This window comes from Pocillopora damicornis, chromosome 1 (genome assembly GCF_964200805.1).
Source record: "Pocillopora damicornis chromosome 1, jaPocDami1.2, whole genome shotgun sequence".
NCBI classification, from domain to species: domain Eukaryota; kingdom Metazoa; phylum Cnidaria; class Anthozoa; order Scleractinia; family Pocilloporidae; genus Pocillopora; species Pocillopora damicornis.
Genome location: NC_142670.1, coordinates 4,493,789 through 4,520,000, shown reverse-complemented (window position 1 = coordinate 4,520,000; position 26,212 = coordinate 4,493,789). Strand labels below are relative to the sequence as shown.

The window sequence follows — 26,212 nt, the reverse complement described above, 5'->3', positions numbered from 1 at the left end:
AAGTACAAGTATCACCTTCTGTTAGTCCTTTCATATGATACAATTTTTGATTTGCAGCTTTTTATCCCCTTAACTTTTTCATAAGCAACTGGAGCAACAGTCTTTACAACTCATCCAACCATAATTCTACAGTAAGCTGTTGGATCGACTGCTTTCTATAAGATTCTGGGTTTCAAATAAGTTTTACAAGGCTGTGGGGGCATAGAAAGTTAATTAAGGACTTCACAACACGTATCCACAACAGTTCAAATCATTATGTTTTCGCTAAAGGACTTACAGGTAGATGATGTTGTAGCAGCAGTTCCAATGTTTATCTCACCTTACATTCTGTTTATCTATTTGTAATTTAATTTACTTGTGATTGATTGGTTAGTGATAAGTTAATTAATTAATTGCTGTAATGTTTAAAAGTTTACAATGTGTATCTCAACTCATGTTCTGTTTATTTAGCTTTTATTTTAGTTTACTCTTGATTGATCAGCTAGTGATAAGTTAATTATTAGTTGATTGTTGTTGTTGTTGTTGTTGTTTATTTGTTTTTTTGCTAAAAGGTGGAAACAATAACAGTGATATCACTCATCCCGAAAACACCGAAGACTCACAGGTAGATAATGGTGCAGCAGCAGTTTCAATGTTTATCTCCCCTTACATTCTGTTTCTTAGCTTGTATTTTAGTTTAGTCTAATTTTCATTGATCGGTTAGTGATGAGTTAATTAGTTCATTGTTGCAATGTTCACAATGTATATCTCACCTTACGTTATGTTTACCTAGCATTTATTTTAGTTTACTTTTTATTGATCGGTTAGTAATAAGTTAATTGGTTGATTGGTTTTTTTCCTTGTTTTGTTTTGTTTTGTTTTCCTACAGAATGGAGGCATCCTCTCACCTTACATTCTGTTTGTTAGCTTGTATTTTAGTTTAGTTTACTTTTCATTGATCGGTTAGTGATGAGTTAATAAGTTCATTGTTACGATGTTTACAATGTTCACGATGTGTATCTCACCTTACGTTATGTTTACTTAGCATGTATTTTAGTTTATTTTTTATTGATCGGTTAGTGATAAGTTAATTGATGGATTGTTTTTTGTTGTTGTTGTTGTTGTTGTTGTTTTGTTTTGCTACAGAATGGAGGCACTAAAAACACCGAAAACACCGTCGACGCACAGGAGATGATGGTGTAGCAGCAGTTTCAATGTTTATCTCACTTAACATTATTTTTTTTAGCTTGTGTTTCAGTTTACTTTTTATTGATCGCTTAGTGATAAGTTAATGAGTTGATTGTTATTTTTGTTGTTGTTGTTGTTTTGTTTTGTGTTTTTGTTTCTGCGGCTTGATTGGCTGGTTTCAAACTTACTTAGTTTTGTTCCTCATGGTAGGCTTGCAACTTGCAAGTTCGCTGTATTTAGTGTTTGACTGTTTGAATGCTTGCTCACCAGCCGTTTCTCTCATACTTTGTTTGTGTTAAGTGCGACGAGAGCTCAAGGCCACGATGTATACTCAAGTTAACCTGAAATATCGTTTAGCAAAAGAATTTTTCATTTGTGAGTTCGGGCAAGCATTACGTGTACATTAAGAGCCAGTACCACTATCGTTTACATTAGCTAAAACTGAAGAAAAATTTCTTTTTCCCTGTGCTGTATCAGAAGCATTAACTGTGGCTTTCAATTCTCAAGAGAAATAATTGCATGCGAAATCATTGGTTGGAGGTTATGCAACTGAACACACTATAGTCATGTGGGTCATTGCCTAATTATGCTCATCACCTCTATGCAGTCGTACTTTGTAGACAAGTGAAAATATACGTCGAAGCTGTACCATTTTGCTTTCTTTTTTTTTTTTTATCAATATAGACTTTCGAGTTAGACGCAATGTCCTACAGAGAGGGGATGACTTTCTGTTTCATGGAAGTAATCGCGGGAACTTTATTAAGGTTCCGTCAGCTAATCTGGATCGAAGTAAAAAGCCTTCTTTGTTTTGAGTCAGTTTCTTACCAGACGATTGCCCATAACTTTTTGGCCAACTCTTCTGTGGAAATGATTTCATTCCGACGTGCATTACCAAATATGTAATACACATGTAGTGTGCATTTACTGTAGTGAGCTTTTCCCTTCATCTTGGACCAAATCGGTTTCTGTTTTAAAATTTCACGAGTCTCTTTGTTTTTCTTTTTTTCGTTTTTGCTTCTCTTTTTTGGGCGTCATTACGAAGAAACTTTATGCTTTAAAAAAAAAATTGCATATTGCCCTTTTTCATGATTTAGCTGTCTGTAATGACATTAGTGCCCAGAGCATTTAAAGGCCATCGTAATTTTTCAAAAAAATTACATCTTTGGAGGCCGAAATCAATGCAGTTCTCATTTACCTTTTTAACAGACTCCACAGTACTTGGGCTCGAATACATCAACCTTGCTAAGCTTTTTTCAAACTATTCAGCTGACACTGAGGGAGATAACAAAACAAAGTATGTATTATTCATTTGACAACTGTATCGCATTCATTTATGTTCATTAAAATGTACATTTCCTTTAATACAAATAAAATAATTATGACGTTTACAGTTTTTCAATCAGGATAAAACTCGTTCGTCAGATGAGCATGACAAAATTATGACACTCCTCACTCGAGTAGGGATGGCCTTATCTCTCACTGGAGTTATACTCACGGTTATCAGCTATCTTCATCTTACGTAAGTACATTTGACTAACACTGCTATATTACTGAATTGTAGGAGATTAACTATATTTAGAAGAATGGAATTAGATCAGTTCTACATCGATGTCAAAATGGACTGCTCATACCTGGAAAAGAAATCAAACGTTCTGAGATGATCTTTCTTTAAAAATGATATTTCGCCAAGGAGTGGAAATTGCTTCAAATGAACGTGACCGTAAAATGGAAACCTTTAAGTCACTATTCTTTTATCCATTCGTTATTCACTAATCAATTAATGTAAACATGTATTGTGTCAGCGTATTTATTCCTCCATTTGTTGGATGATTTACAATTATCTTTTAGATGGGTTCCTTTGCCATTCATTGACCTTAGCTTTGTTTTTTTTTTTCTGACTGCTAAATGAATTTCATTTCGTTATTATTTATTGGCTTGTTTGCAGAGACAGAAATTCAGCTTTGTGTCACATACGGGTTAGTCTGACTTCCTGCATTGGAGCAGGACATATCATCTTTTTCGCTGGAATTAACTCCACGGGAAACCAGGTGACTCCTTGAACTCCTATTTTAGTGTTGCTTAGTTGATGCTGCTGTTCTTCTGGTATGTTAGTTTATTTGTTTGTTTGCTTGTTTTTAAATAGATCTAGCTTCTTATTGATTTAAATACTGACTGATCCATCGAGTGATTCTTTTTGCTTGGATATTTTTGCTCTTTTTTTGTTGGCATATTCTCTATATATGTTGCAATTTTTGTCTGTTTTCTTACAATTTTCGTTCTGTTTTGTTTGGTTTTGTTTCTTTCTGCTTTTTTGGATTACTGTTTTGACAAATACCATTTGACGGGCGAATTATTACATTTTTACGGATTACCTTTTCCTTGCAGGCTGCCTGTGTAGCTGTGGCAGCTCTTATGCAGTATTTCCTGATGGCCAATTTTTGCTGGATGCTTGTCGAGTGGATTTATATCTATTTATTTGTTGTAAAGGTTTACAACATTATCGACAAAATGTATCGCTATCATGGCTTTTGCTGGGGTGAGGAATATTTTAAAAAACGGGATAGGTCTTAAAGAATGTACTCGACAAAATATCTTGACTGTGATTGGCTTAAACCGATACGAATAAACTTTCTTAAAATGGCTTCATTTTTTAATTCGTCAAATGAACATGCGCAGTTTTTGAAAACCGTTGGATCGTCTTGAGGTGTACCTTAGTCAATCTTAAAATATTTCCGGTACTCATTAGACCTAAACATGCTTGCAGATGTAGTTGACTGAAATCACTCAACTTTTCTAATTGACGGTGTATTAGTAATTTCATATTCACAATCAAAAGGTTTCATGACTAACAACATAAAATACAGATTGGAAATTTACATAATCGCGTAATAACCTACTTTCGTTTTTAATTTCTTCAGGACTTCCTGCAATCATAGTTGTTGTATGTCTGGGTATCGCTACAGGAAATGATGGAATCGAAACTTTTATTAATGATGAAAGGTAAGTTTGAAAGTTTGTTTATTTTATAGACTGTATACAAAATGGTGGAAGCCTGAAAGCATGAACCTGGACAGAAAAAAGAAAAAAAAAAAAAAAAAAACGGCGAACGAGGGAAGGACTTTGGTGCCCTCGTGTCACCTTCCCCTTCCCCTGCCTCCTAAATTTTTTAAACCAGGACTCCAGGGAGTGCAAGGACTTATTAACATAAATATTCAGCCTTCCGAAGTGGTCTTCCCCCCCCCCCCCCCCCATTCCCACATCCCCCTTCTTACCCACAAGGCACCCCCTTCTTTCAGGCTGCGGATTTCTCTATGTATTATTATAGGAGAGTAAGAATTTGTAAATTACTATAAAACATGACGTCTCTTCGTAATTGTGAAAAGTAATAAAAAGGCAACATGCTGCATTAAGAATGGGTTTTGATTTGACCTTCTGCCACGAAACTCACTTAAATGCTTCTCTTAAAGTCGAAAAATTAAAAGTTTGTTCCCCTGTGCCTTTTATTTTTCTAAGCTGCTGGATGTCTTCCTCTAACAATATCATTTGGATATTTGTTTCCTTTGTTGGATTGATCGCAATTGTAAGTGGCAACATATTGAAGTTTTACAGATAGGAGTTTAGTCATCTAAACATATTTATTTCAACGTTGATTAGAAAACGTTTTTCAATCATTTCTATTCTCGTGATGAGCCTTTGAAAGTCCTCTAGAAAAACTTACAACAGAAGCTTGTGTGGTATTTCATTTTTGTCTTTTCATGTTCTCTCTCTTCTTTTGTTTTCCTTTTTAATAACTGAAGATTAACGTGATGATCCTCGTGCGAGTTATCAAGGAAGTGACAACAATCCAACAGGTGAAAGATAGCCAGACTGAGCAGATCAGGTGGGATGATAAGAATTGCTTCTCCCCTAAATGGGGTCCAAATGTCAATATTTTTGTTTGTTTGTTTGTTTTTGGTGGAAAGCTTAGACTTCAAAAGGACGTGCTTTAATATGCCCTAGCACATAAAGGATGGTTTTTTTTCGATGAAGGACCTTCAAACTGGTTGGTGTGTCACTCCTAACGTTATATCTTGGCTATTCATTGCGTTTAATTTAAGCTTATTTACTTCTACTGGAGGGGAAAAAGATCCAGAATTCAGATAAAAATCTCGTGTTTTCAGAGCGAATATTCATCTTCCAGGCTTGGTGTCCGTGCATGCGTGGTGTTAGCTCCATTGTTGGGTGTTACGTGGCTGATTGGCTTCCTTGCGCCGTTACACATCGCCTTCTCCTACATTTTTGTAATCCTTAATTCCACTCAGGTAAAGTCATCTACAACCTTTTGCTCATGGGTAGAAATAAGGGCGTACTTACGGCGTGATGTGTGTCAGAAATACTGAAAAGCGTCTCCATATCGAAAGATAATTCAGATTTTCTTTTAGACGCCAGACCCGTGACTCTCCGAAAAAAAGCCGACTCAAGACCATTTAAACCTTCCTTTTTGAAATTGCATTTTTATCTCCAAAGCTTTGCTTAAGTCACCATGAATCGATTACTTCTGACGGATAGAGTTGTATTCGGAAAAATAAGCCTCAAATAAGTAATCGATCATAGATGATAAGGAAAGGAGATCTCCAGCAGAGTTGTTCTAGAAAACACAACCCTACATTCACGACAGAAAAAAACAAAACAAAACAGACAAAAAGGGTAAAGCTACTTTTTTTCTGCATATATTTGCCTATTTGTTTATTTATCAACCAATAAAGTCATATTTTATTTCTTTAAAGGGATTATTCATTTTCTTTTTTCACTGCTTGGGAAATAGTGAGGTAAATATAAATTTTGATTCTCTGTAATTCATATCAAGAAAACTGGTTACAAATAATAAGTGCCCCTAATTTGACCTTACTCGTATCTAGATAAGGGGGCGTTTCAAAAGAAGAGTCCAAAAACTCCTTCCAGATGCATTTAATCAAAGGCCAGGTGACAGTAGAGGAAACTGTCAAGCCCGTCAAAGTCACAATGATACTGGGATTCCTGCGCAGAATCGAGATTAATCAGTGGAACTTGAACTTTTCTCTTGCCTATAAAATGGGAAAATACTATATGAATTTGTAAACAGCTTCACTTATGTTGCTTAGGCTGTAGCTGATTCAAATTAATTCAATTTGTATTTATGCTTTTTTCTTCGTCCAGCTGTTAAGTAATTTTCTAAATCACAGACTTAGCTTGATTAATGATATTTAACGAGACATTTCTGGCATCATTGTTATTCTATGGAAAAATTATTTGTCTTAGAATCAAGTTGCCAGAGAACACGAGTATATGATATATATATCAATTTTGGTGCAACTAATATTTATTAAGTACACAAATAAATTTGGCAGTATATAACGATTAACTATTTAGTGAAAACTTTACTGATGAAAGGAACATAAATACAAACATACAAGAACCAGGAACCGATCATCGTTTCTCGTCAGGGTCAGGAGGTGATGGATGGGTGTGTAGGATGTTGGTTTCTTTGTGCCACTATAAGATTTGGGTGAGCCTACAATATGAAAATACAACGCTGAAACACCAGAGGATCCGTTACACAAATTTTAAGGCCTTGCCGACAGACTTAAGGGCGAGAAGTTCAAAGGGAAATAAATCAAACCATATCTAAATATTTGCAGGAAACATCACGGCAAGCGGTAATAGTAATCATAATTACGATAAAAATAATGATATTAAAGATAAGAAATTGTAAATTGAGTTAATATATTTAATAAATTAAATGGGGTTCAGTGAGGCTATGGATTAAACATAGGTTGGAAAGGAACAACGCTAACATCTTTGAGATCCAAAAGGATAAGAGCTTTTTTCTTTAACAGAGAAAACGTAAGGATTTGCACAGGGTTAGCGGGTTATAAAAGATTATCGAACATTGCATACTGAGAGTTTAATGGAAGGTCAAGTGCCTTTGTTTTCGAAAGCACGCTTGTTTAATCAATCGTTGATTAACACAACTCTACCTGTTGGAAATCCATCCTCTCACATTCCGTCCCAGTTGTCCAAGAGCTCAGCAATTTGGTGCTTATTTGCGATCCCGACGGTGCGGTCCGAACAGCAATCCAGTTCACTTCCTTAGTACTGTTCGAGCTGTCTCCAACGCATGCTGTGAATCCACTTTCAATGACATCGTCAACCCAGATCGCGCCACCATTACGAGGACATGGCTCTTCTTTGTATGGCCAACGGAGGCAAAGACTTTTACTTGCTTTCCGCCATAGAAATGATACTGAAAGGAGATCTTCTTGCATGCGAACAGACCTGGTGTGGTAGTAGTAATGTTTTCCTTTTCGGCCTTGAGACCAAGAGCTCTTAAGAAATAAAAAAAGACGCATTGAACTTGAGTTCCCCCGTTTCTATCTTTATTTATTTTCTTTCTAGTCCACGTTGTTATCAGTATAAAATAGATGTTTCACGTCAATAATCCCTTTCAGCTATTTATGACTATATAAAGGAAACCCGTATCGACATACCTCCTCTTGCTGGAGAAACGAAGATTTTTTTTTTTTTTAATAGTATCTCTTTATTGCGCCGTACTCTCCAAAGGGAGATGTTAGTCTACTTACAATAAAGTTCAATAATACAATATGAATAACATAATACGATAACTTTACCATATCCGAATACAATACGTTGATTGAAAAGCTATTACTGCTAAATTACATTTGTGCATTGAGACTTTGATACATTAAATGAGGAACTATAACAAAAGTGAAAAAAAGAGAAAGAACGTAAGGAGTATTGTTTGAAGTGTTTTGGTGAGAGTTTCACTGTTGGCAGGTGTACCACTAAGTTTTTTATTTATTTACTTTTTTATTATTTAAATTTTGTTTTTATTTTATTTTGTATTTTTTAAAGAGAGTTGAGATATTTTAACCGCATTTGTCAGGAGCTAGTTATTGACCGTATTTTTAATTAGGTCCCTTTGGTGAACTGCATTCACAAAGTCGTGGAGGACAATGGGCTTGTTGTTAAGTTTACAACTATAGATATAATATCGCATGAATAGTGTGACGTAGTCGAATTTCTTGGTGGTACTATTCTCGTTTAAGTTGGAGGTAATTCCGAATAAAAGTTCCTCCGTAGTTGGAGAGAACTGTGAATTGTACGTTGTGTTAAACCCCCGAATGACTTTCTGTATGAATGATTTCGTAAAAGGACAGTGAATAAAGGTGTGATCGATTGAGTCTTTTTCCCCACAAAAGCAGCATTCTTCGTCAGTTTTAATACCATATTTGAATAGTTCTCTCTTTGTCACCACGATTCTATGAATAAACTTAAATTGAAATTCTTTTAGTTTTGTTTCTTTGCACAGCTTTCGTATTGACTTAAATATCTTTGCCCATTTTTCATCATTCAAAGAAAGTATTTCGCACCATCTTTTAGGACCTGCCTGACCTCCAGTGTGGATTTTAGCAATTACAAGATTATAGAAATCCCTTGATTTGGCTTTATCAAGGTTGAGCGTGAAATTTCCGTTGAGGTGAAAAAGATGATCGTTACTTGTGAAGAACTGATTATTAACTGATTCTATTTGTCTTGCTTTCGACCGTAGCCGGTCAGGTATGGCACTAATAATCTGAAAATACTGGAGGAAGTTTGTCTTGCAAGAAAACTTTCCTTTAAATTCCTGGAATGAGAGATAGCTACCATCCTCCTTCAACAAGTCTTTAATAGAAATATCCTTTCTCTTAACCTAATATTGGTAAAGTTTGCGTGACATATGGACATAAACAAATCACCCCCCTCCTCCTGCTTCACTGCCCCACCTGTGAAGAGTAAGGGGCACCCTTGATATTCTTTACCTAAAGATTTACGGTAACTGATCACTCTTTAGAAAGGGGACGAAATGATTCGCAATGTTTTCATAAAGGTAGATTCTCTTAAAGAGCAAGGGACAAGCTCGTGCGAATTGGAAGTGTTCTTATACATATATTGGATATGTCTAAAATAGAAAAAAAAAGAAATTTAGGATTAATATTGTTCGTGGTATAGCTTGTATTTTTGGTCTACACGGCTGATTAGACCTTAAGACTATTAAATCCTTTACAATTTTCGATTCATTGCAATCACGATATGCTAACTTCCGTTCCTTTCTTTCAGTACATGGAATAGTTCCCACAAATTTTTTGGCCAGTTTTGAAAGATTCCATTTCTCGCTATTTTTTTAGGGGCCTCGGTTATTTTCTGTAGTGTATGGTGAATGTAAAGGATTGTTTGTGTGTTGCGTGTTTCTAAATCAGTCTTGATCCAGAATTCATTCGCCTTTCAGTATTTTAAGCTTTGCCCAAAAGAACAGTGAGGTCATGGTATTATTGAGTACTAGACATTTAAATTTTTTTTCTAAATTGCTTAATTACGTAATAGTGAAGTAGTATTCGCCTATTAATTTTAATAGATTCAATTTCTCCGCAAATTTGCCTTTGATTGTAATTCTAATGTGAAAGCTTATTAACAAAGTCCTTTAAGTAGTGTTTGTGAGTTTCGTGCAGTAAAGTTGTGTTTGTTATTAAGGCCTGTTTGCTTCGGTAAAATCATCTTAGCTGTTAAACATATTTTCGCACAGTGTAAGTCCAAATTTTTGCTATGGCAAAAGAAAGTAGAGAAAAGAAATAAAAACAAGTAATAATTACACAGAGGGAGACCAAAAACTCTTGCAACGATTTTAGCTTCCTTTTAAAGCTTGTCTTCTTTTGCAGGAACATTAACATCGGTAAAATAACAGCAGAAAAAAACATAAATGGTTTGTAGATGATGAGCCAGGTGGGCTAAGTTCATAGGGTTTATTTTATTACCGAGAGAAAATCCTCTGTCGTTTGGGTAGTGAAATGGAAACGAGGGAAAAGTCTCTGAATTTGGCCTTTAAGGTGTAGTGAAGTATTTTATCGAATACGAGTAATAACTAAAGAACTTAAGCAGAACTACATGGTGGCAACGAAGCACGAGTGGCTCCGCATATCAACATGTATCTTAGGTTTTGACAATAGACAAGATTTTCAGTCTAAGAGTGTTGTATTGACATAACTGAATAAAGGGAGTAAGAGCAACTTTTTGGGAGAAGTGTCAAACAACACATTGAAATCAAAGGGTTAGTAAAGAAGCAAGCGAAAATAAATAACTCTTCATTTCCCAACGGACACACTGTTCACGAATGACATGTAAATTCACGTGGCTGCTCGTCTGACGAGATAACTCAAAACGTCTTCGTCAGATGAACAGCTAATGCTCGTTAGGTGAACCATTCAAGACTCGAAGTAATAGGTTATTAGTCCTTTCCAACTCATGGTTGATATCTCTATTTGGTGATAAACTGAATAGTCGTAAGAAGTGGCTCAACACTAATTGCTAAGAAATCATTGAGAGCCAGACTGATTGTTGTGTAAACTGAAAATTATAACAATATCAGTAAGCTTCTTTAAAAAAGAAAGAAATTATTTTTCCTACTCCATTGTTTGCTACAAGCTTTAAAAAGTGGTAATTATTCATTTCTTTTTTCCTTTTTTTTATTACTTTGATAATTTATATATATTAATATATATTATTAGATATGGGGCCCCGTTCGCATGACTTGTGCACTAGAGTCTCACTTGATCGATAAGTTATCCATCTGACGCTTCAGTTCCATTGACTGGTCAGGAGAAGGGTGCTACGTCAAGTCTACTGATGCACACTAAACAGAGATAACTGTATGACGTCAAATTTCGTTATGGCTTGTGAAAATTGGCCGCTATTGAATTTCCATCCATACCATAGAACAATACAAAGTCAAAAACAAAAAGACTACGAATTTCAAATTCTTTGAATGTAATAAAGTGGCTAATTAAACTTGCGATTTATAGATAAGAGTTCGTTCGAGGAGAAGGTTTCAGGCAATCTTCCCAGCAATGCACGATGGAACTAGCACAAAGCAAACATCTGTAATGCCCTCGGATGTAAATGTGGATTCCACAGCCATTGCTGCGCCGAGAAAAATAAAGGTTCAGCCACTGAGTGACACCGAAAAAAATAAAAAAGTATTGAACAACTTAAACCTCCATGTAGTTTGCAACATGCTACATGGTACATAACAGGAAATTGAAATTTCGTAGTAAGGCATACCTAAGCAAAATATTGCAAGTTAGAAATCCGGCAGATATTATATAATATCAAAATGGAACATTAACTGGAAAGCCACGAAAAAAAGGTGAAGCTAAACAAAAAAGAATAAGGAAAAAAAAGATAAGTCATCATCTCTACAGAAGAAAGTCCTGATTTTTTTAAAGTTTTTCGGCAGCTAATGCCAACCTTAAGTTGGCTTGTCAGTGCACTGTCTGTGATTTGCAATGAGAGCACCATTTTCTATACAAGAAAATATTATACTTTTCAGTTTTTACCTATGATTTGCCATTTGTAGATGCATATGCATTTTGAATAAATTCTGCTAACTCCTAATGACCGCACATAACGATATTTCATTTTCTTATAATGTTTATTCAGTGGATGAATAAACATGTATGAGATTTGAATCCGCTTTCAAAAGGGCGGAAACGATCAAGATTTAACACTTGAAATAAAAGCTCTCCGTGAGGATTGAGACCACATTACTCTTAGCATGTTCCTTTACAGCGTAAAAAAACTGCTTTAGACGTTACTGCACCGCTTTTGCTCTGCAGAACATTGTGAGAATAGGCTAAATTACGGAATGGTTAGAATTTCCGCGGTCTGCGCATACATGGGCCATCTAAGGACTGGGCGTAGCGTATCTGAATGACGAAGTCTAGCCCCAATCAATTGTGTTTCCTTCTTCTTTTGTTAATGTTACGGATTGTCTGTCTTGTTGTCACTTTTTTACAAACAATAACAAAAACAAAAATCTGGAAAAAAGACAGACAAAGAAGCAAATGCTTTTCCACATGAGAGATTGATAGGGCAATTGCGATTATTTGCTATAATACATTTGCCGCGCCAAACATGAGTTGATTAGGACAACTAAAATATACGACCAAGAAACACCATGTGTTAGAGTGACATGCGTTTGGCATCTTAATTGCAGAAACCAGTCATGTTGCCTTCAGTGATTGTCAACATAGGACATTGATATAAATACCCTGACAGTTTTCAAATGAAAACAAAACAAAGGGTGGTAGATTTAGAATATTAGGTTTTTTTTCTGTACCGCGTCTGTATCGTTTTTCGATTGATTAATAGCTGGATACCCGATAGTCACAAGCACAGATTTCAGTTTGATTTGCAGGAGAAAACTGAAAATAACATCGGAACAAAACGAAATGCTTTATATGAAAAACCTTATCCTTTATAATCCTTCGTCACCTGTGTATGGGCGATGTTAATCTACCCATCGTCCTCCTACTTATGTGTGTAATTATGACAATTGGACATTGAAGATGTTATAATGAATCTACAAGCTAAAATGTTAAGTTCCTTTTAAGCCATAAGGGGGAAAGATTTGGACTCAAACCGTTTATAGTCTCACTCTGCAATAAGTGAGACTGACATCAAATCCTTTTACATCGCTATGTAGGGCTTAAGTGAAGCAGTCTGAAGAAGTAATATTTCAAGAAAAACTGTAAATTTGAAGTGCGCCGCTAGTCACGTGAAAATTATGAAGTTTTCGTTGGAAACACGAGGCCAAGGCGCCTTATTGCAGTGATAAAATATGCGAGAATTTTCCGTCAGTTGGTTTATTATTGAAGGCCTTGCAGACGTTGCATGACGTTAGTAAAAGAAGTAGCAATGGTTATCACATCCTAGAGTGCGTCTTTATTTTTCGTTTTCTCGTTTTTCTCTGTCTCCTTGACTTAATAATTCTCGTTTTGTCGGCATTAAAATGAAATATTTTAATTCCCTTTGACACCAATAGAGTAATGTTTAAAATCTCTATTTTACAATCTTCAATTGCTATTTGCGGTCAGCTTAGCTACTTTTTAGTCTCTCAAGAAAGTCCATATTCGTGAATCGCCACTTAAATAGTTGAAGGAGTTAAAATTCTTGAAGGTGTATCTGTTTGAAATTGTGGAAGTAAAAACATCTTTTGTTTTCGGTCTTTCATTTAGGGGTGCCAAATAAATGAAAATATATTGTGATTAGATGGAGGCTCAAGCCGAAAATTTCCCCTGGCAGACATGATAAAATACTCATTTTTGAAATTTCTTCTTTAACCAAGTAAAACTTGCTCAACCTCATTTCAGTTCGTCATGCTCACCAGGAAATTCGGCCCAGTTATCACTAAGGACACCAACTGAGTTAGACACCCTTTGTTTTATTTTAATCCTTATTCATTACACATCTCTCAGTGGTGATGTCATTAACACAAATACGTCAGTGGGTGCCCAACCTACGGTTGAATTAGAATTTAAAAAGATACCGGGAAAAAGCAGTTGTGTGACTCATTGACTTGTCATCCGCTATTTTATATTAAGAAATTAAAATAACAAGTTTGAAAACTGTTTTGTCGTTATTAAGGGGAGTTTATGTGGAGAAGAGTACCCAGGGTGAGAAAAATTTCGGTTCCTCTTTAACCAACACAATAAAAAAACGTTCGCTTTGAGCAATTTTTAATTTACAGCCACCTGCTACTTCCTTGTGGTTTCTATTACACTTTCGTATTCGTCCTTGTCATGTCTTGATATTGCCTCAATTTAAAATGTTAATACGGACCCAGCTTGTCAATTTAGTGCCAACAAACCCAAGGAATAATGTGTTAGAAACTCACTCCTAATTCGGTCTCTGCTTTCTTCCTTGTTCGCTCAAGATCTAACGTATCTTTGTGTCCAACGTCTGCCCAAAGCCACTGAACAAAGACCAATACCTTCATCGCTGTTTCACGAGACGGTGATCTCAAAAATGCCGAATTCATATCCGAAAGTTCGAAAGGAAACTTTGGCCAAAATAATCTGGAGAATGATTTTTCTCGCACACATAGTTGGTGAGTATGGAAAAGTAATATAGTAACCTTTAAATGCGTAATTTTAAAAAAACTCGATATGTTTAGTAGCGCGGCTATTGGTTGTATGTTGTACTTTCAATTTTTCTTGTTTTTTGACGGAGCTCTTTAAAACTCTCTTAAGAGCTCTTTGAAGGGAAAGTACCGTTTAGAAAATGTTTCTTCTGTTAAGAACGCTTTTTCACAGGAATTCGAAAATAATTGTCGTTTTGTCCAGTTCGGAACGGAACCCAGACAAATGCAGTTAAAACAAACAATTTCTACTTCGCTAAGCACTGAGGAGTCATTTGTAATAAGATCGATATCCCAAGCTAACAGTGTTCGACAACGGGAGACTTCCTCACGCTCTTCACGTAACATGAGGCTTTTTTTTTATATTTGAAACAAACTTGGAATAGCAGACTTCCTATATTTATTTTCTCAAGGTAGGTTATGTGATAATTCTCTTAAGAGCTAATGTCAGCATGCATCAAACAAACAGCGGCAAGTCGCCCAAATTCGTTTTCTCCCCTACTTTCATATTTTGTAGCCCGATATGTTCTAATAATTGTGGTGTAGTTTTTTGTAAAAATTTATTTTAATTTTCGAGAAATATTTTTTTTCCGTTCGACCGCTCAAATATGCAAATTTTCCCCGTGAATATTACCCGAGTTGTGTGATGTAACGAATGTACTAGACCTACGGTAATTTTGTTCGCACAATCCTTTGTTTTATCATCTAAACTTAATTCCCTGTCGCTATTGAAGCTGGCAAAGAAATATTTATTTTTTGGTGAATATTTTTCGTGCGACATACTTTTCCTATTTTCCATGACACTTTTGGGTATGAGAAATAATTATTCTTGTCATGTCTTGCTATTGTCTCAATTTATAAAGTAAATACGGACCCAGCTAGTCAATTTAGTGCCAAAAAACCTGAGGAGTAATGTGTTAGAAACTCACACCTAGTTTGGTCTGTGCTCTATTCTTGTTCGCTCAAGGTCGAACGTATCTCTGTGTCTAACGTCTACCCAAAGCCATTGAAAAAAGATTAATACCTTCATCACTATTTCACGAGACGGTGATCTCAACAATGCCGAATTCATATCTGAAAGTTCGAAAGGAAATTCTAGTCAAAATGTTCCGGATAACGGTTTTTCTTGCACTAATGGTTGGTGAGTATGAAAAAGTAAAATGGTAACCTTTATATATGTAAACTTTTAAAAAAGTCGATATGTTAAGTAGGCTATTGGTTCTACGTCGTACTTTCAATTTCGCTTGTTTTTCGACAGAGCCCTTTAAAGCTCTCTTAGACGCTCTTGAAAGGAAAAGTACGGTATAGAAAATTTTCATTCTAGTGAAAGAACTCTTCCTTAGGAATCCGAAAATAATTCCCGTTTTGTCCAGTTCGGAACGGAACCCACACAAATGCAGTTGAAACAAACAAATTCCAATTCGCCAAGCACTGAGACGTCATTTGTGGTAAAAAAAAATATCCTAAGCTAACAATGTTCGACAACGGGAGACTTCCTGACGCTCTCCATGTAACATGAGGCTCTGTTTATATATATATAAAACAAACTTGGAATAGGAGACCTCCTATATTAAATTTTCCCAAGGTAGATTATGTGGTAATTCTCTAAAGTACTCTTACTTTAAATTTTATCTTGTTCACTTCCATATTTAGTCATAATTTTCAAATGCAAAAGAGTGAATTTCCTTGGTCTAGTGACCTCCATTAGGTAAACAAAGCATACAAGCTATTAAGGTCTATTTACAATTTAATCAAAACTATAACAAAATTCTCGAACGTGATTGGTTATTATGAGCCCGATTTGAGCACTAATAGGACAGTGTACGCATCATGCTTGTAATTGGACAGTGTAATAGGACGGTTTACGCATCATGCCTGTGTAAGTGGACAGAACGCGTTATATCTGCGCGCTATTGTCTCGCATTTCCCCGAGTTAACTAATGTTTTTTTTTCTTTTGTTGTTGTTTTTTTCTAATATAAAAACGTATATCCGATGTCTAGTTTCTTTCTCGAATTTTTTTATAGTTTTGATTAATTGTTAACAGGACTTTGTGTCGTCCAATTCTGTCTGCAATCATACTCGTAATTAACAAATCCGACTCCCGCTTCGTGGTCGTCCGATTTTCTTAATCAATTGTATGATTACAGACCGAATTGGACTCCACTCATCATTACCATTATAAATATTGCGGTGAAGTTCACTCTTGGGTCAAAAGATTACAACACCACTTTTAATAAAAAGGCTGACAATAAACTGCCACTGTTTTTTTTTTTGGTTTTTGTTTGTTTGTTTTCTTGTTTTTTTGTTTTTTTTTCTCCGGTTTGCATCAGACTAGCTTGGAAACAACTTTGTATAATACAAAAAGAAACCTTATGTTTTAGCAAAGTACTACCGTCAAGTACCGATTACCTGTTCTGTGCTTTGGCAATATACGTATAGACGTGGACGATGGCCACTTGTGTTTAGGTACAGCTGTGTGATGATTTCCGTTGAAATTTACGCACTGAACCCAAGGATACCAAAGGGTATGCCCAACGATACTTGAAACAGGCTATCGCATGGATATGTATTTCTGTGCTCTTTTTAGTGACTATCGCATCGTCTTTATCGAGCAAGTAACTGAAATGAATAATGGAAATTGTGACAGTCACCAACGAATGTTCTGCTCTCTAGTAATAATCTAACTGGAAATTTAAGCTGAAAAAGAAATGTTTAAGTCGTCATTGAGAGTTAGGTACAGTCAGGTATTTTCTCTCAAATTTAATCCATGTTTGTTTTTCAGGTCATAGTAACCAGTGCTCCAGAAAACACGAAGAAATGAAACTTTCGAGGATAAAAGACAACTGTCCGCGGGTTGATGACATAACTAAGGAGCCTCCGTTAAAAATCAAATGCAACAGAAGGAATTGTGCTGAGTGGTGCGAAACCTTCGGTGATTGTCTCCAGCAATCCTTTGAGTGGAGGAAAAAATGTGCACGGAAGTTTAAAAAACATCGCCGGACAAAGATCAAGGTGAATGCCAGAGGAAACCAGTCATCATATAACATTGACATCAAATTTTGTGGATGGAAGAGTCGTTACAAAGTGTACACCATTAAGTTACTTGATAGCGTATCGCAAGAAAATGGTATGTCTAAGGTTCCTTTTGTTTTAAACATGAGATCATTCCTCATTAAGAATTTCATTAATTTGTTTATTCATAAATCCCTCCGGCCGTCCGATCTCTCGATCGCTCCTTCGCTCTTTCGATCTCAGTCAGTCATCTATCAATCTCGTGTTTTCCTTACTCATCAGTTTACTTATTCATTTATTTATTATTATTATTTTTATTGCCCCCTCGTTTATTCAAATCAATAAACCATCTTTCGGGACTATGATAAGTGCTACTTATATGTCCTTTCTACATAGGTGATCTGCAAGAAGGGGAATACTTACGCAAAGAGGTACTCTATTTATGTTTTTGAAAAAACATATATATGAATTTAGTTCTCGCTTCTTGATATGCCTGCATAGATTGCGTCACTTTTCATCGTGAAACTCCTTTACGAAGAACTGTCTGCATCCCCACAATTGACATGAAAAGGAGGTTGCTGTGTTTATAACACGGAGGCAATGCGAATGTTGATATTAACGCACACGCAGACCGTAATAGATATGATGGATGATAAAAAACATCATGGGATCTATTTACAAATGGAGAAGCCTTGAGTTTGCTCTTTTCTGTTGTAAGAAAGGTTCAAACAGTCTGATTGGTTGGACAAGGTTTCAGAAATGTAAAACCATCCAGATTCATAAAATATGAAAGTTCTGCAATAGATCACAGCCTGGAATAATTTAGGCGGCCGATGTAAGTTTGGCTATATTTCTCACAACTCCGTTTTGTTTTGTTTTGTTTTTCAACACGAAACTTAAACTAGATGCGAACTTTAGTGTGATGAGGTTTATCGTTCCCTTTTTAAAATTAAACCATTTTACTGTTTTTTTGAGGATTTGCTCAGCTCTTTGAAGTTCGTTGCCCTTTTTAAAATTAAACCATTTTACTGTTTTTTTAGTACTTGCTCAGCTCTTTGAAGTCCGTTACTGAGTATTATTCCGATGAGATACGCAACAAACGTGAAAATAAGAAGGAAAAGATAGAGGAAATGTTTTTTGAATTGACCACGTTGGAAACATCCGTGCTGGAAACAGCACAACTCAAATTCAATCACACAACAAGCGAATTCAATATGAGCAGCATTTATGCAGGTAAGGCATTTTCTTAATATAATAAGTATGTTGAACGTCATTGTCTTTCCGATTCAAGGGCTGGCCATGAAGAGATTTTCATTACATGAAATAGCCTCGCAATAACATTTAAGGACAACGTAATTATACTAAGAATGCAATAAACTAGTTCTTACTGTTCTATCTGTTTCAATTAAACCTGATAATTTTTTTTTCCTTAAAAGGCTTAGGTAACCTTTTTCCCCTATCGAGTCAAACTGATCATTTTTATTGTTGATATTACTAATTGTTATTATTGATATCATTTTTAACCTTTCCGTTAGATGTTCTGGTCAGGAAAACTTTCTACCAAAATGAAAGCCACCACTTTCGTCTGGAAGAACCTAACGGGGAAAATTTCCTAAGCATTCCATCGGGAAACTTGGACAATGGTTAAAAAAGTTTATTTAAATATTTCGTGTTCCAATATTATTTACTTACTGATGCATTTAGCTATGTTTTCATTTTAATTTTGTTAGTCGATATAGCGAAATTCACGAATTCGTTTCATCTCTATCATTTTCTCAGGTTCAGTAGCACTTGGAATGATATACAAAGACCTCCATCAATTATTCATCACTAACCAGACAGAGAACAGTACTCTGAACAATTCCAGGTCACCCGGCAATTATAACTATACGTTTATTTTCTATCTTTGTATGCACAACGACTGATAAATTTCCTTCACGCTAGAAACTGAAGGGTTTTTTACGTTAGACAATTTATATCTATTTCTCTTCTGTATACTTGAAACGGTGCATTTGAAGTTAAGTGATTCTTACTTTCATCGCTCTGAAATAGGGAAGTCACCTCCATTATTATGGCTGCCACAATAACTCCTCCACCCAAGAAACTTCAGGAAAATATAACTTTGAAGTTCAAAAACATTAAGGTAGCGAGACTTACGCTGTTCTTTCCTGCCGATTTTGTTATACCTTGTCATTTCTGGTTGAGATTAAGGGACTCTATTAGCTGTCTGAAATGAAATTCGCCTTTTTTCAGTATGAATGTATTGTTTCTGAATTCTAATTTCGCTAGATTTCGATTTATTAAAGTAAATGGTTTGAACCCAGGAGTATCAGTAGTTTGTGTAGTGTGATCGTCCGGGTGAGTGTAGTTCTGAAAAGAACTGTTGTTGGTGACTGACGTTTCGACTATCTGTGCGATAGTCATCTTCAGAGTCAAGTAAGGAATAGTTGTCAGTCGATGATGTTATAAAGTCTGGTCTGTTGAACGTGATTGGTCTGTTTAGCCGTGATGTGATTGGCTGGAAGACTCATGTAGAGTTTGTTAACAGTCATTGGTCGGTTTCGACCCGTCTGTTGTTTGTCGGTCTGTTTGTCGGTTTGTTCACGTCGTTAATGAGTCGTTTGTAAGGTGCTGGTAATTGTTGACATCTGTTGAGAGGCGTCTGTTCTAAGTTAGTGAACCAGCTTTCCAGAGTCAGTCGCTGAAAGTAGTTTGTACTGTAGGTTAAGCATTTGGCAGAGTCCCAGTCGATTCTGTGATTAGTTTGTCGGTGATGTTCAGAAATGTGATTGTTTACATCGCCATTTCTAGTAGATCGTTTGTGTTCAGTTAGTCGCGTCTTAAGGTTTCTACCAGTCTCACCAATGTAGGAAGCCTGGCAGTCGGAGCATTCGATCTTATAAATCGCTCCCTGTCTGTTGTTGGGTTCGTCTTTGTCTTTAACGTTGGTCAGCAAATGTCGTAAAGTAGTTATAGGCCTGTGAGTTACGCGAATGTTGTAAGGTTGTAGGATCCGCGCGATAGCCTCAGAAGTGCCTTTGATGTAGGGTATAGTAGCTGTAGTCGTGATAGATGTGGAGTCCCTGTTAGTTTCTGTAGTGTCGGTCACCCTGTGAGTGTTTCGTCTAATGAAGTCAGTGTTGTAGTTGTTTTTGTCAAAAACACGGTCAAGGTACTTGTTTTCGTCAGATAAACTGTCCGGTGTGTTGCAAACAAGTTGCGCTCGTCTTGTAAATGTCTTGATAGTCGTAGCTTTGTGGGAAGTCGGGTTGTAGGATGATTCGTCAAGAAGTCTGTCGGTATGCGTCGGTTTTCTGTATATTGTTGTTCGTAGTTCGTTGTTGTTTCGGCCTACCAAACAGTCGAGAAAAGGAAGCTTGCCGTCTTCTTCGATCTCCCTGGTAAACTGAATGTCGGTGTTTTGTTCGTTAAGGTGATTGTGAAAAGCGTCAATTTCGTCTTTGTGTACGGCGGTGAATGTGTCGTCTACGTAGCGTAACCAAAGCGGTATGGTTTGTCGGCAAGTTGCAAGGGCGCGTTCCTCGATGTTTTGCATCACAATTTCTGCGACAACAACGGAGACCGGCGACCCCATAGCTGTTCCGTGCAACTGCTTGTAGTGTTTCCCGTTGTACTGAAAGTAAGTCGATGTAAGGCAGAGGTTAAGTAGGTCCATAATGTCTTCTGTCGGTAATGGTAGTGCATCAGTAGACTGATGGATGGCGGTTTCAGTACACTGTAGAGCCAATTGAAGTGGAATACTGGTGAACAGTGATTTCACATCAAAAGACACGAGTTTGTAGTCGTCAGGTATCTGTACGTCTTTGATAGCGTCAATAAAGTTCTCAGTTGATTGTAGTTTACGTCTCGATTTGTCAGTCAGTGGTTGCAGTATCGTCGTAAGGTATTTCGACAGTTGGTACGTCGGGGACCCACAGAATGAGACTATAGGTCGCATAGGTATCCCAGGTTTGTGTAGTTTCGGTAGTCCGTAAAGTTTAGGTGGTTGTGGTACAGAGCACCTCAGCCGGTAGTAGCGTTGAGTGTCAAAGGCTTCAGTCTTTTTGAGCGTAAGTAATTTGTTGCTGAGTTTGCGTTGTAGTGCTGGCGTCGGGTCACGTTTAAGTAATTCGTAAGTTTGTTTGTCGTTAACAAGTGTGTCCATTTTGTCATAGTAGTCAGTCTTGTCCATAACAACAGTAACACGTCCTTTGTCGGCTGGTAGTATAACAATTTCCTTGTCGTTTTTCAGTCGTTTCAGTGCTTGTTGTTCGTCTTTGGTTAAGTTGCTGTCAGTTATAGAGGCTGATTGTATCGTGGAAGCAATTCTACTTCTGATGTTGTCCTTGGCAGGTTCTGATAAGTCTCGTTGACGAGAAAGAGCCGCCTCAACACTAGATACAATAGACTCGGTCGGTATACGTTTAGGCGTCACTGAGTGTTTCAGTCCGTAAGATAGTACTTAAGTCTCAGTCTTGTCTAGGGGACGGGAAGAGATGTTCCTGACCCAGTTGTCGTCGGTTCTTTGTCGTCTTTTGTCTTTGTTATGTTGAAGTCTCGTCAGTTTTTGTTGATGTTTGTCACGAGCTTGGTAACTCGTTTTTTCGGCTCTTCTGTCGGCAATAACTGTGACTGTGTCGAGTAAGGTAGTCGGTAATTGTTGTTTCAGTTTCAATCACATCACGGCTAAACAGACCAATCACGTTCAACAGACCAGACTTTATAACATCATCGACTGACAACTATTCCTTACTTGACTCTGAAGATGACTATCGCACAGATAGTCGAAACGTCAGTCACCAACAACAGTTCTTTTCAGAACTACACTCACCCGGACGATCACACTACACAAACTATTTCGATTTATGGTGCAAATTGTGTTTCATTGTATAATTTATTATTGTTTCATTATTTTAGAATTCAAATAACAAGAAAAAGTGTATGTTCTGGAACATGTTGGATGATAGGTAAATATTATTCGAATGTCCTTCTTTTTTTTTCTTTTTTTTCTTTTTTTCTATTCAACTCTTATCATGAGGCTAGCGTTGGGCTAATTAAGTGGGAATAATGTATGATTCATGCTTACCGGCGTCGTCTCAGGTTGATGCGGACACTTATATCTAAATTAAGTCAAGTCGCGAAAATTATCCAGTTAACTAAATTGTGTTGCCCTTTGTTCAATGTTTTTTTCACGTAAAGCTCTCCATGCGTGAAGAGCAAAGTTTTGAGAACTAGTGAATACATGCAAGTTCTCACAGGAATCATCGTCTAACAACCGGATTTTCACACTTTGATAAGTTACATTCATTAAAAGATATGGGGTTCCGTTCGCATGACTTGTGCACTAAAATCTCACTTGATCGATAAATTATCTATCTTACGTTTCAGTTCCATTGGCTGGTCAGGAGAAGGGTGCTATGTCAAATCTACTGATGCATACCAAACAGAGTGCACCTGCAATCATTTGACTCATTTTTCTGTTCTTCTGGACACATCTTCTGAAATAGAGACTGCCGATATATCAGCGGTAAGTGTCACCACAACGCCTGCAACTCCCCTGTACGATAGTATTTGCTGGTACATTCAAACAAATACCTATTGATTTAACATTTTAGTTCTTAAGGTAGAATAAAACTTGGTTAAGTCGATGTATTAAGATTTGTAAGTCTTTTAAAGTATTGTTATCATTTATATTTTCACCCATAAAGAAAGATGAAAAGAACTTGGAAATTCTCACATACATCGGGCTGACCCTCTCTGTAATTGGGATCTCATTGACGATAATCAGCTATGTTACTCTCACGTGAGTTAAGTAGTTAGAAATTAGAAATGTGTGTTAGTCAAAAAAGTGGACAATTGATCGCAAAAATGTTTCCAAGTATGCTGGGTTCTGTCAAAGGACAGACACGAGTGATACTCAGACCGCACTAACCGTACTTTGCTCCTTGTTTCCTCATTTCTTTGAGTTTCATGATGAAGAGAAGACCTGGAGCCATCTACTGTATTCCTCGAAAAAAAAAAAATGATACGAAAAAAAAAAGGGGGGGGGGGAACCCTTATCACTAACAATATCCCAGCCCTAACTTCTTAAAAAGATAGAAAGAGTTATATTTATAAAATAAAGGGAAAAAACAATCACCTACATCGTAAATAACGAATGTCTATTTTATTTCTTTTTAATGTTTTTTTTCTTTTCTTCTCCGGTCTACTTTTTTTCTCGTTTTTCTTTGCGTGCCAGAGACATGAGACGACCTTTATCCCAGATTCGAGTGAGTCTCGTCGCTTCTCTTGGAGCAGGACAAATCATGTTTCTTGCTGGGATCGGAGCGACTGGGAACAAGGCAAGAATTCCGTGGAAATTGAACTGTTTACAGTCCAAAACCGAGCAGTTTTAAATATTTCCATTTTTTTTTGTCGAAAATTAGTTTTCTTGTATTTCAGTTAAAAACGGGGTTTATTATGAGCTGTGCTTCCTCTAAATCTTTCTTTTCGATAGGTCAGTTTCCAAAAAGAGTCAGGACGACAGCATTATTAATATTTACGAAGCAAATCAATCATATGTCATTGTATATATCATTCAGGCAGATTGCAAAAATCCGTTTTCGTTTTCTATTTTCTCCAGGGAGGTTGCGTTACAGTGGCGGCCCTTATGCAGTACTTTTTGATGGCCGCCTTCTGCTGGATGCTGGTCGAGGGAATCTACCTCTACCTGTTTATTGTAAAGGTCTACAACGTTGGCAACAAGTTAAGAATGTGCCATGGAATTTCATGGGGTAAGGTACTCTATAGCTATTAAATATTTAAACACTTTTATTACCATCCTTTTATGTTGATCTAGTAACCTATGTCCCATAAGTCCAACTAATTTTAGAAACAGTTCCTTCGAAACAAAAATGTCTTTGGTTCTCGCTCACACCATATCTTTTTCGGATTGTTTAGGCTGTAATTATGGATTCCATCAGTCTATATTCTGTAGAAAAGGCATTCAATGTGTGGAAAGTCCATATTGGTGTTTCAAGTAATCATTTACAATCACATCATCTATTTATAGCTTAACCTGTTTTTGTTTTGTTTTGTGTTTTCATTAAAGCTGCTGGATGTCTTCTGCCAATGGTCTGATCTGGATATTTATAGTATTTGTCGTGCTGATTGAATTTGTGAGTGAAAATAACCAGGATTATCATAATCGAAACTAAGAGAAAAACTTTCATGGGGTTCACATGGGTCTATTTTCTTTTTTAAGTTTAGCATTCTGATCCTCGGGCGGGTTATCAAGGAGATGGTGATTATGCAACAAGAGAAGGACAAACGTAGCGAACAAATAAGGTATGGTCTTCTCCATAGAAGGAAATCCGGCTTCCGGAATGTTCCTTCTCTAGAACACAACAATCTGGAATCCAACCTTTTCAAAAATCTACCGAGGAAGAGTCCGAAGTCCAAAAAGGAACAATGAGAAACCATCCTGATAGAACTTCTACCTAATAGAGCTTTTTCATCAACAATCACATCATCAAAAGTCCCTTATTTTGCTCTTTTTTCGTTATTGTTGTTGTTTTTATTTGTTTTGTTTTATCCAGACTTGGTGGGAAGGCATGCATAGTTATGATTCCTCTCCTGGGAATCTCGTGGTTATTTGGGTTATTGGCACCCTTACACAAAGCTTTCGCCTACATCTTCACGATCCTCAACTCTTCACAGGTGAGATGTAGATAAATGTCTGTGGAGATCAAAAGACGTTATATTCTGTCAGATGCACAGTCCCGGGAACCTTGGGATGGTGTTATGTTGAACTCATTACTCTGCCAACTCAAAGGTTTAAAAACTGTGTAAATCTCGTGAAAATCATAATCAAATCATCATCGTCATGATTTAAAAAAAAAACTTCTCACATCCCATTAATTCAACAGGGTTTCGTGATCTTTCTTCTTCACTGCGTGAGGAACAGCGAGGTCAGTGATTTATCGCTTAAAATTGCATCACAAGGTCCGGTCTTACATAGGTTTTTGAAATTATAGTGGAGACTAGGAAGTTCTATTTAATTTAAATGTCATTTCAAAGAAATTAAGCCCTAGTTCAAAGGGCTCGTGGATAGAAACAGACCAACTGGAAAGCAAAAGCAACAGGACAAACGGAAGAACTATAGGACCAAGATTATCATTGTACTCAAATGTTCTCTAGGGTATTGAGCTCCACAAGTGCGCAGGAGCTCCGCTGTTAAACAAATTTTCGTGGCTGAGGATGAGGGTGGGGGAAGAAAGAAGAAAGGACATGGATTCCAGATCAAGAGTCAGAATATAAATTTAATGCTGATTATATTTCTTAGAGAGAGAAAATAAAAAGAACTTATACGACATTTTTTACATTTTATGTCGATACACGTGTAGATTAACTCCAGGTGGCTGAATGACGTCCAATTTAGTTGTGACTTGTGAGAATTGGCTGCTGTTGAAAGCCTCTACATCACAAAGTCGAGGAAAAAAGAGTACGACTTACAAACTCCTTGAATGCAAAAATGTGGCTAATTTAACTTGCAATTTACAGGTAAGAGCTCGTTTGAGAAGAAGGATTCAGGCCATCTTTCCAGCAATGGATGTTGGAACTAGCACTAAACGAACATCCGTAATGCCCTCAGAAGTAAATGAGGATTCCACAGCCATTGCTGCGCCGAGAAAAATAAAGGTTCACCCACTGAGTGACAGCGAAAAAACTAAAAGAGTCTCGAAGAAAACCTCTATGTAGTTGCCGATATGTTACATTGTACATAACAACTATAACTTCGTAGTGCGGTATATACAAGCAAGATATTGTAAGTAAGGATTCCGTCAGCTAATTATTCAATATAATATCAGAATAGAACTCTGACATAAAGGCCACGAAAAAAAAAAAAACAAAACCAAAACAAAACAAAACGATAGTCAGGGAAGTAAGTAAGTCGCTCTCTCTAGTGACGAGAGTCCTAATTTGTATCAAGTTTTTTCAGCTGCTAATACTAAACCTTAAGTTGGTTTGTGAGTGCGTTGTCTGTGATTTGAGACCAGAGCCCG

At 36.6% G+C, this 26,212-nt stretch overlaps 5 protein-coding genes across 5 annotated transcripts in view; 4 read left to right on the top strand and 1 right to left on the bottom strand.

The window, feature by feature from the left end:
* The window catches only part of LOC149051443 (adhesion G protein-coupled receptor D1-like), a 9,095-nt gene extending 1,559 nt beyond the window's left edge, over positions 1-7,536 (top strand). Inside the window, exons 3-9 of the mRNA XM_089199775.1 lie at positions 552-604; positions 3,553-3,703; positions 4,086-4,167; positions 4,681-4,747; positions 5,265-5,468; positions 5,934-5,975; positions 6,066-7,536. Coding sequence (XP_089055901.1) covers positions 552-604; positions 3,553-3,703; positions 4,086-4,167; positions 4,681-4,747; positions 5,265-5,468; positions 5,934-5,975; positions 6,066-6,203 — 737 coding nt within the window. The 3' untranslated portion in view covers positions 6,204-7,536. The remainder of the gene's footprint in view (positions 1-551; positions 605-3,552; positions 3,704-4,085; positions 4,168-4,680; positions 4,748-5,264; positions 5,469-5,933; positions 5,976-6,065) is intronic.
* Positions 1-25,907, top strand: part of LOC149051440 (adhesion G protein-coupled receptor L2-like) — a 27,466-nt gene extending 1,559 nt beyond the window's left edge. Inside the window, exons 3-25 of the mRNA XM_089199757.1 lie at positions 552-604; positions 3,553-3,703; positions 4,086-4,167; positions 4,681-4,747; positions 5,328-5,468; positions 16,538-16,622; positions 16,939-17,283; positions 17,565-17,599; positions 18,209-18,401; positions 18,704-18,811; positions 18,948-19,035; positions 19,221-19,311; positions 22,086-22,135; positions 22,557-22,695; positions 22,877-22,971; positions 23,407-23,509; positions 23,791-23,956; positions 24,108-24,186; positions 24,259-24,325; positions 24,412-24,494; positions 24,746-24,866; positions 25,076-25,117; positions 25,710-25,907. Of these exons, the coding sequence (XP_089055883.1) occupies positions 552-604; positions 3,553-3,703; positions 4,086-4,167; positions 4,681-4,747; positions 5,328-5,468; positions 16,538-16,622; positions 16,939-17,283; positions 17,565-17,599; positions 18,209-18,401; positions 18,704-18,811; positions 18,948-19,035; positions 19,221-19,311; positions 22,086-22,135; positions 22,557-22,695; positions 22,877-22,971; positions 23,407-23,509; positions 23,791-23,956; positions 24,108-24,186; positions 24,259-24,325; positions 24,412-24,494; positions 24,746-24,866; positions 25,076-25,117; positions 25,710-25,907 (2,582 nt within the window). The remainder of the gene's footprint in view (positions 1-551; positions 605-3,552; positions 3,704-4,085; positions 4,168-4,680; positions 4,748-5,327; positions 5,469-16,537; positions 16,623-16,938; positions 17,284-17,564; positions 17,600-18,208; positions 18,402-18,703; positions 18,812-18,947; positions 19,036-19,220; positions 19,312-22,085; positions 22,136-22,556; positions 22,696-22,876; positions 22,972-23,406; positions 23,510-23,790; positions 23,957-24,107; positions 24,187-24,258; positions 24,326-24,411; positions 24,495-24,745; positions 24,867-25,075; positions 25,118-25,709) is intronic.
* Positions 1-26,212, top strand: part of LOC149051434 (uncharacterized) — a 103,306-nt gene that overhangs the window by 17,835 nt on the left and 59,259 nt on the right. The gene's annotated exons all lie outside the window — the stretch shown is intronic.
* On the top strand, positions 14,510-18,816 carry LOC149051442 (uncharacterized). The gene is made up of 5 exons (XM_089199761.1): positions 14,510-15,296; positions 16,939-17,283; positions 17,565-17,599; positions 18,209-18,401; positions 18,704-18,816. Exons 1-5 carry the CDS (start codon positions 15,215-15,217, stop codon positions 18,814-18,816), a joined length of 768 nt encoding a protein of 255 aa, XP_089055887.1. The 5' UTR covers positions 14,510-15,214.
* LOC149051441 (uncharacterized) lies at positions 19,471-21,754 on the bottom strand. The gene has a single exon (XM_089184224.1). It carries the CDS (start codon positions 21,358-21,360, stop codon positions 19,717-19,719), a length of 1,644 nt encoding a protein of 547 aa, XP_089040350.1. The 5' UTR covers positions 21,361-21,754; the 3' UTR covers positions 19,471-19,716.